Below are 10226 nucleotides of genomic sequence, written 5' to 3' on the forward strand. Positions count from 1 at the left end.
AGCATTTGAATGTGTGGAGAAAAGTCCTTTTGCACCGCAATCTGCAGACCAATTTGTTTGTAATAGGCCAGCAACATACACCAAAATCTTGCATTTTCCTTGCAGAAAAGGTTGGAAGGAACTAGTAAGAAAACTAGTTAGATACAGACATAAAGAGAGTTATTGCGCATTGAAATCGGATACTCAGCGCATATTTAGTCATTAAATTCAATAATATATGTCATACGTTAAATTTAGTTTTGTATGTTATACACTAGGTATTGTGGCATTTATTATGGCACGTGTGACAATGTATGGTATGCATTGCCTTCTAACTTTTAAGTGATTTAGATATACTTTTTAAATTCTTAAGCGCACATCCAGCCGTTAAATTCTGTAAGGTATGTCATACATTGCCGTACTCTAAAACTTAAGCAGCCTTTGGAATTAATCACTACTACTAGAGAAAATTATGGTCCATACATTATATACACTGCATCAATAAATAGATTTACTTGACTACATGAACAAAAGATGTGAAGCATGTGGTGAATGTGAACGAGGGAGCGGCCGTGCTGCAAGAGCATGTTGCCCTTGTACTCTGGCATCAAAGCCTGCCAGCTTATTAGTTGTCTCAGCTTGAAACCTTGTCCCTGCCACGTATGATTCTGCCCGGCGGCGTGTGATCTGTGGTTCGAAATTGTTCTTCTCGTGTTGATATGTACTTCTGTGTGCCTCTCCTGCAACTTTCACAGATTTATGGCTCTTACAACCCAACAGTGCCCCGGAGTGGTGCCTCGGAATTTCCTTGCTCATTCTTGCATTGGCATTCGTAGAATTCGGAGCCATTTTCGCTGGTCTCTGTTGATCTTCGAAGTCGGACATCATGGATATGTCAGCAATGCTGGCGGTGACCACACTCCACTCTATGCTCGCCTCACTCGGCGCATAACAATTCGTTGGCGTCGCAGAGCCAGCATCTGATGCTTGCCGCGCAAGAAAAGGGTTTGCTTTGCCGGTGAGGCTTTCAATCTCGAAAAGATCCGAACTTGCATCACTATCCGAGTCATTGTTGTAGATTACACCACCAGAACTTGCCTGAAACTCATCCCGCGGCAGCATTGTGAGCTTTTTTCCAAGGGCGAAAGACTTATTTTGCTTCTCAAACACAAGGGAGCCGAACACCTCCAGAGACTTCCTCACTTTCTCTGCTTCCTCTACTGCTTGGTGAAAGGGAAGCATCTTCGGCGGCAAACTGCCCGCCCCGGATTTTAAAGTTGGGAAAGTAAAACAGTTCTCTCTTCCCAACTCAACTCCCAACTTTTCGAGCTTTTCGCTTTTGTTCATATCAACTAGAACTTCATCAACAATCTCTGCCACACCAGGAGGTTTATGATTAATTGGTGTTGTCGTGCAGCTTGTGTTTGCACCATTGTTCTTCTTGAAGCTGATCTCACCGACGTGTTCATCCACATCAACCGAATTCTTATCTGAACACGAACATTTGCAGCCAAGGCTGGCAAAGAAGTTCTTCCTCTGTTTGTTTCCCGTAGTTGTGTTTGTCCGGTAAGGATTTCTCGGCGCGCTTCGAAGCAAGGCACTTTGGCTGTTCCAGCTCGATTCAGAACGCACACTCGGAGTCCCCGGCTGAACCCTTATCTTCATGTGATCCATACTCACTGGTTTATCCTTGTTATGATGGTACTTATTTGCGCTGCTGCTGCCGCTTTTCGGGCTTGTGACGCTTGTCTCCTCATCTATTACTCCATTGAAGTATTTTTCAGCTCTGAACACTCCAATTTCTTCATCGTCAGCTGCTTCCTTTTTTGCTACCAAGTGATTGTTATTGTTATGCTGCTGCTCCTTGCTCGCCTGATCGGCGAGTTTATGCACAACGGCTTCCTCAATGCCGCTAAAGTATGAAGAAAATGAAGCATCACGGATGGCGACGGCGTTCTCGAAGGGAAAAGTTTGCGAGAGGTTCGCCTTACTAGTTGATTTTGAGGTAACAATGGCCATAGAGAAGAGAACTCAAAATTCTCCGAGAAACTTTTTTGAGACAAGTAATATTGGTGGAGCTGAGTTGAATCGAATTCTGGAACTCGAGTGCAGGGTTGAATTCTCGAACAAACTCTATGTAACAAAAAGTAGAGAAAACAAATTGGTTTCCAAAGGCTAGGAGAAAACATAAAACTACAAAAAGAAAAAAGAAAAAAGAGAGAAAAAAATCAGAAGTTCGAAATTTTGAAACCGAAGAGAAGATGGATCGGATTGAAGGAGGAATTGAATTAACAAGGAGGGTTTTTGTTGAATATTTCAGAGGCTTAGAGAAGATAAGGCTGGTGAGAGAGCTAGTTGAGAACTATGGTTGTATATGTAGAGGCGGAGGCTTATCATGGAACATGAAAAGTTGTACATTCAGAGGGTAGGGACATGTTTGCTTCTTTGCCTAATTTGACAGTTTGTCATTTTTTTCACGAGAGGAAAAATCATTGGTTTTCGGTTACCATTATATGTAATAGGAAAATATTGGGAAGATCGTATTTTTATATTATATGTGTATTATTTAATGTGACAAATGATATGTACATGTCACGTCAATTAATAAATTTATCTTATTAGATATTACGTATATGCATTATTTACCATGTGATATAGCACACAAATGTAGTATAAATATATGATCTTCTTAGCATTACTCTGTATAATATATCAACTAGACATATAAATTTCCAAGAAATCTGCCAAATGTACAGTACGTTAAATGTTTGGTTCGATTTCCATATTTGCGGATGTCATATAACATGGTGCTTATTTGAACATTTTGGACGCCTACAAATATAACAAGCTCACACCAACTTGTTGGGTTCCAATAATACCAAAGAAAATTTTCAACTTCTGATTCTTTCTTAAAGGAGATATGACTAACAACAGACCTAGAGCTACCCTCTGTATGTACATACAAAAAATTTCATTAGGGTAACCCGATCACGTGATTGGTTAGGCATTCTTAGAAGTAGGATTTTGAATATTATACAATCACATGGTCATACTACCCTATTGAATTTTTTTTTACCTATACATAACACGTACATGACTTTGAATGCATGATTAATATTCTTAAAATGAGTTATGACCACTGTTCTAAAAATTTCTACCGAGGCACTAGGCGACTAACTGCCTCCCTAATTAATCCCCAAGTGTTTGAAACTCTTTGACCAAGTCGGAAGTCCTCAACAGGCAATGGTCCTCACCTCATCACTGAATATAGATTTTATGGTTAGCGAATCGAGTCATTTTAGAACGACTCTGACGAATAAAATGCAATTTCAATCTTCTTGAGTTATCTTCTTTTGAAATTGAGCACAAAACCTTGGACACATAGATAAATAATCTCGACTTCTCGAGCTACAAACCTCTAAGTCGTTCCTTTAAATTTCTAGAGAATATGAAGTGTATGTGAACAATAATAATTTGTAGTTGATCTGTCATACAAGTAAAGCCATTTAAATAAAGAAATAGCACCCATCCTCCTCTGTTAATACAAAGACACACAGAATTTGTTGTCTCGGTATCCACAGATTGCGGTGTCTACTGAAGTCGGAACACCATTGATCTGTCAATTTTTTTTTCTTCTGATCGGTAGAAAAATTATCATCAATAATTGATGAAACACAATGATAAGAGACTCTTTGTAACGTGTTACCGTGCCGGTATGACAGTGATTGGAGAGGCCGAAGAGCTTTTAAACTTTTATCGTAAGACTTTCATATCCAATGTGAGATGAAACTGACCGAACAGAAATTTCACTTTATGAAATTAAAAGTGGTGACGATATGAATACTACACGCGGACTTGAATTCATTTCTAAACCAACAGAGCTAATTCCATCCCATCACAATAAATTCCAATTGTTGTTGGTTTTTGCCTTTTCAACACCAGTCGGCCAGATTTAGGCAATTCACATGTCGATTTTACAAGCCATAGAAGCGAAAATAATAAAGTGGTAAAAAAGGAAGGGAAACCTTAAAAACCAGAGAATATCGATGTTTCGAGAGGAAATTGAATCAGTAAAAAGATAAAACTCATTAAACTGCAGGCTGCAAGTGCAAATCATACATCTGAAATTCGACAGTCAACTAAGGAAGCTAGTGTTTGATCGAATTTTGGCCTCCGCGGCGTACAGATTTAACAAAAGGGGTTCTGTAAAATGAATGATACTCTAAACATACAAGCATATTACCTCTGTAGCTTTGTCTACTTATAAAATGCTACAAAGGAACGTGGCGGAAGATAGTTAGCGAACATAGATTGTGTAAGCCCTCCTCCGTATGAAGTACTCAGTACTCGGGCAGTAAAAGTGCTCACTGGAAAAATACACATCCCTGTCAGGACTTGTAACAGAGAACATTGCCAGCTTAGATCCACGATATCAGAAGCCGTCCTTTAAGGCGTTCATTGCGTGTCGGTGGAGTTTCCAACCCAGTACTGCTTGACAACAACCAATACCTTCTCTGGTACAAGGGGACCATCCTCATGGTCCACCATTTTAGTATCCCATCTCATTCCTCCAACTATTTTCTTCACCTTCATTAATACATCAACTTCATCGCGGAATATGACCGCACCTTCTGGCCGCAAAATCCTGTCCATCTCAAGAAGAATGTCTTCCCAATTGCATCTGCGATACATTCAATACAGCTTACTCAGTCACAGAAAAGCAGAAGGAAAGAATAAGCAAAACAGTGAATTGGTCTTGGCATAAGAAACAATCTGAAATTGAAGTGGTTAGTTCTGCCTCTACTATTGCAAGTATGGGATCCCCGTCAGTACATAAACAATTACCCCTGATTGGATCTACATATACTATCCCTCATTAAGATGATTCCGCAACACTACAGTCGGATTCTTATTATGACAAGTTAATAAATAGTTGGTGTTACATGTGCACATACCATCATAACCAAAAGAATCACCTCACCCTCAAACTAAACGGCTTCGTGTACCATCTTTTATAAGCGAAGTGCTCAGGGAAATTACTGTTGGACCGTAAAAGAACTTCATAAAAAGTATACCGTATTAACCAATCTTAATCGTTCGACTTGAAAAAATAAGGCAGGCCAATCCAATAAGCTTCAAGAACAATATTCGACCGAGAAAAAGCATGAAGGGTAGATAGCCAAGATTGAATGATGCTAAACAAGTCCAGAATGTCGGGTTGACCTAAATGAGCTTAACATTATCAAGGTCAATCCATCCTAACTGAAACCAGCCATAGATTCAAGCTTAACACAGTTTTCTATGTACTGAGGCCAAGTAACATAGGGAATATCTAATTAGGTATTACACCAAATAAGCCAAGGTTTTCTTTGTTGGAGTAAAAAAGCACTAAAGAAAGCCAAAAACTAATGAAGATATACTTACTTTCCATTGTACAAACTGAAAACACCATGGGCGTGAATGAGGTCATATGTCCTTGGGTAAGTAGAGAAACCTTCGCACCTGATATAGCGTCACCAGAAAAGAATAAAATGATTGATAAACAAACAAAATAAATGGAAGGAGAGATCTGCTCCAGGACCTCACAATTATTTAACACATCACAGGAACTTTTCGTTTTCATGAAAAAAGATGGTTATATATAATTCACTTCTAAAACCATTTTGGAAAAAGCCATTCGCACACTGTAAAATACTCAACACGCACTTCTATTGACATGTTTTAAGTTCTAACACAAATAGGAATGTCAACAGAATTTGCTAAAGAGGAGGCTTTAGAGGAAAATAATTAGACAGGGGAGAAAAGTTCAGAGTAGGGTACCAGTCATGGTAGATGCCTATCAATCCTCGCTCATATACAACACCCAGCGTATTTTTCTCAGCTATTGTGGGCACCACATTCATGACCCACAATTTTGGAGATTCAATTGCTGCAGCAAAACCACCCAAACCAGCATTCATATCCATAATGTTGCGATACCTTCCTGTGTCAATTAGTTTATTGATTCTTCTATAAGCATTTACATGCTTCTTCCATTTTTTGTTATCCTCCTCATAGTCCTCAACAGAAACTCCGGGAACAGACCCACTAGAAATCCTGGGGGGAACAGCATAAAGCCTTTTTGGAAATGGCTTCAACTCCCCACTGGAAACTTCAGGATATGGAGTTATGCATCCCTCCATTTTCTTATACCTGATAACAACCAAAATGAAGAAAAAATAAGAAAAAATATATCTATGTTAACAGCATAAGCTGATAAGCTAAAGCACAAACATGCGATTTAATTATAACCCAGCTAGACCTCAGGACCCCTTTTAACTAAAAATAATTCTGCAAGGCTTTTCATTACAGATGACAACAAACCCTGTCTGCTAAAAACTTTAAGGTAACAACGTTTGAACACCATTAGCGTTCATTTAAAGTAGTTGCCCCATATTTTTCTATCATCCTCCTATACATGCTGGCATTTAAAAGTTGAGAACACAAGTTGGATACATGTAAAGTTATACAGGAAGACCAAAAAAAGAATAAATGTCCTCTTGTCAATTGGTAACTGCACGAAGGCCTCCCAGTATTAAAAACAAAGAGAATGGTAAACAAAATTTAAGCACAGGAAAATACCAGACGTTATCTGCTTCATCAGCTTTGCAAAAGTTAGCACGGGAAGCATCTTGTCTGTCTCCACATGAATCAAAATCTACCCTCTTCTGCCAAATGGCAGTTTCACCCTTCTCAGACTTCTTCTCCCAGCAAAGAAGTTTAGCAGCTTCTTCAATCTGTCTCTGTTCCTCCTCAAGATCCTCCTTGGGACGCTGCCATGAAATGTAATTATTCTTCCAATTAATTGGAGGACCCGAAAGCACCCAATAACCCCCAGGCCTAAGAACTCGGTCAACTTCCTTGAGATATTTTCCATCTGTACATAACAAATAGTAAATTTAATGTCAGAAATGACTGCTGATTATTAGATATCAACAATTCATACCAAGTAGAAGTGCTCTGAGTTTGGTGTATCTAATACTTACCATTTATTCCCCATGGAATTAAGCAACGAGAACAATGAGCCATGTCAAAGGCTCTGGATGGATACGGCAGCTTTATTGTACCCAGAACACCAATAACTGCAGGTACACCCCTCTCAAGAGCAAATTGGACTTGTGCCTCATGGGAATCTCTTGGCGCAAATGACATGGCCAGAACATGTCTACTCAACAAGTATGCACCCCAACTGGCAACCTAAGAAAAATACACCATTGTTACATCATATGGATCAAAGAAACAGAAGAAAATGTTAAATTTTCTCCCAGATAAGAGAACGGGAAAACATAAAAGAATGGAATCAAGGCTAAAGAAACAGTGAATTGGGGGAACACAACATACCCCACAACCGGTGTCCAGTGCAGTTCTCACTGTCCCATTCTTTATTGGTATTACAGCAGCAAGTTGATCAATATATTTATCTGCCCCTTGAGGAAACTGCGTTCCCCCGCCAGGGAATCGAAATACATTACCCTCATATTGGATCCAGTTCTGAACAGCCTTCTCAACAGTCAAGCTCTTATACGGTGCATTGGCATATGGTACAAAGTCACGGCTCTTTGGCCAGGGGAATGGAGTTACATACCCCTTTGGTGCTGGAATAAGGCAATGTAACTTTTCTTCCTCACGAGGGCAATGCCTCTCTCGATAATTCATATCTTCCCTAGGGAATGTCATTGCACGCTTTTGATCTTGGCATGGGGTGTAATCAGTGTAACTATGATGACACGGTTCGAAAACTTTGGGCTTCGATTCATCGATATTCCCAGCTTCGCCAGCATGGTGGGAATCAAAAGTTAAACTTGGACTGATACTGCAGTCAGCCCCATTCTTAGTGATCTCTAAAGCTATACTATCTCCCTTCCCAAAACCACTTCTCTGCCAAGCACCCAATATATAGAAAAAACAGCACAAACCAGCTACAATAAAAATTTGTACCGAGCTCCTAGTCCGACCATCTGCGTTCGCTTTCGGAGCCATTGAACACCTGAAATAATCCCCACACTAAATAATTGCCACAGAAAACGAAATCCAAAAAATGCAAATCCACTACCAACTAGCAACACCACACACACACACACAAACATTCCATCACAAATCTGTGTCTAATTACGATTTAAGTGCGTCTGTTACGTCACAACACCGTAAAACCTGCATTGGATTTGCTTAACTTACAATTACAAGAAAAAGGACAAACCAATTAACCAAAATAGCAGAGCACTAAGCTTAATTAATTATCCAAATGCATCCATTAATAACAAATTAAGCATCCGTTTAAAGCAAGCAAATACGCTCAAATTACAATAAAAAGCACAAAACTTGCATACTGGGTAATGCTCTGCTTGTTTAAAATAGCTAGTGAGAGAAGCCTGGAGCTTTAAAACTCCACAGTTTGTTGTTTCCAAAATGAGATCCAACAAAGATTAGAGCTTTACTGTGCTGAGGTTCAAATTAAATTTATCAAACACCAAGGATCAATCTCTAATTAACCCAAAAACAACCACTAATTAGTAATTAAGCAGCTGATTAAACACGGATTACTGAAATTTGCATAAGAAAAATCGGGTGCGAATGCTTAGATCGCTTACCAATCGCATTAAGGAAAAAGCCAGCAGAGGGTCGAGATCTATCCAACGTATCAGAGGAAAAAGAGGGGGAAAAGCAAAAGAAGAAAGAGAAAATCTTCACTCTTTTTTCTGTGTTCGAATGATGAGGTGAGAAATTGATATTATGAGAGAGAGAGAGAGAGAGTGCGGAGGTGGAGGATTCACTGATGGCGGTGGAGACGCAACGCAAAGCCTCTGAAAGTGCGTAGACGAACATCACGCTCACGTGTTATAAATAGTGAGTTATATGGATTAAAAGGTTAATAATTTAAAAATTAAAATTTTTCACTGCTTGCATAAAAACTCATAATATACTATTTGTATTTCTATCATAATTAAAAATTTCTCATGACGGAGGGGATGAGATCCCTTTCTAAATTGTGGATTTTTGAGTTTGTTGTCGCATTCATATGGGGAACTGGATTTTCTCATGTATCTTATTATTTAAAATTTGCTCATATATCACGTATTCTTATATAAATGCTGGATTATGTGTGTTAAAAGGTTAATAATTTAAAAATTAAAATTTTTCATTACTTGCATAAAAACTCATGATATATTATTCATATTTCCGTCACAACTGAAAATTTCTCGTGACGGAGGGGATGTGATCCTTTTCTGAATTGTGGATTTAAGAGTTTGTTGTCACATTCATATGGGGGAACTGGATTTTCTCATGTATCTTTTTATTATTTAAAAGTGGAGAGAAAATGAAAAGAAAAACATAAAAAAATTGTATGACAAGATGCGATCAAGGTCTCTCTCACCATTAATTGACCAATTAAAATAAGGAACGACAGTTGAATGAACAAAATTAATATGAGCAATTTTGGTCATATTTCATACAAATTAATATACTAGTATACTATTTATATGATATCTCACATCGCTCAGGGGAGTGATCCTTATATGTATATTCTCATTCTTACCTAGCACGAGGCCTTTTGGGAGCTCACTGGCTTCGGGTTCCGTAAGAACTCCGAAGTTAAGCGAGAAGGGGCTAAAGCAATCCTATAATGGGTGACCCACTGAGAAGTTGCTCGTGAGTTCCTAAAAATAAAACCGTGAGGGAATGGTAAGCCCAAAGCGGACAATATCGTGCTACGGTGGTGGAGCGGGTCCGGGAAGTAATCCGCCCTGAGTCGGGATGTGACAATTGGTATCAGAGCCTAACCCTGGCCGCGTGTGTGCCGACGAGGACGTCGGGCCCCTAAGGGGGGTGGATTGTGACATCCCACATCGCGCAGGGGAGTGATCCTTATATGTATATTCTCATCCTTAACTCCGAAGTTAAGCGAGAAGAGGGCTAGAGCAATCCCATGATGGGTGACCCACTGGGAAGTATCGTGCTACGGTGGTGGAGCGGGCCCGGGAAGTGATCCGCCCAAGGTCGGGATGTGACAATTTACATCTATTTTTACTCTTTACATATTTCTTGTTAATTTTTATCCTTTATTTCTTGTTAATTTTTATCTTTTAATTTTTTTAAATTCATATGATCCGACATCTGAAAATTAAAAAATGATATGAGAAGTAAAAAAGAATATGTGGATATCACATCCCTTAATATATTGAACTTATAACTACGCAACCATAATTAGT

The 10226-nt window shown here is 39.1% G+C and overlaps 2 protein-coding genes across 2 annotated transcripts; both read right to left on the reverse strand.

The window, feature by feature from the left end:
* Nucleotides 1-440: 440 nt before the first annotated feature.
* LOC137737918 (protein PHYTOCHROME KINASE SUBSTRATE 1-like) lies at nucleotides 441-2306 on the reverse strand. The gene has a single exon (XM_068477502.1). The coding sequence runs from the start codon at nucleotides 1996-1998 to the stop codon at nucleotides 499-501; it is 1500 nt and encodes a 499-aa protein (XP_068333603.1). The 5' UTR covers nucleotides 1999-2306; the 3' UTR covers nucleotides 441-498.
* Nucleotides 2307-4041: 1735 nt separating this feature from the next.
* LOC137737300 (probable methyltransferase PMT2) lies at nucleotides 4042-8820 on the reverse strand. Its single transcript, XM_068476742.1, has 7 exons — nucleotides 8607-8820; nucleotides 7360-8005; nucleotides 7005-7215; nucleotides 6601-6895; nucleotides 5800-6171; nucleotides 5404-5481; nucleotides 4042-4660 (listed from the first exon to the last, which is right to left on the reverse strand). The coding sequence occupies exons 2-7, from the start codon at nucleotides 7996-7998 to the stop codon at nucleotides 4435-4437; spliced, it is 1821 nt and encodes a 606-aa protein (XP_068332843.1). The 5' UTR covers nucleotides 7999-8005; nucleotides 8607-8820; the 3' UTR covers nucleotides 4042-4434.
* Between the last annotated feature and the right edge of the window lie 1406 nt (nucleotides 8821-10226).

The sequence above is a fragment of the Pyrus communis genome, chromosome 6 (assembly GCF_963583255.1).
Source record: "Pyrus communis chromosome 6, drPyrComm1.1, whole genome shotgun sequence".
In the NCBI taxonomy this organism is placed as follows: Eukaryota; Viridiplantae; Streptophyta; class Magnoliopsida; order Rosales; family Rosaceae; genus Pyrus; species Pyrus communis.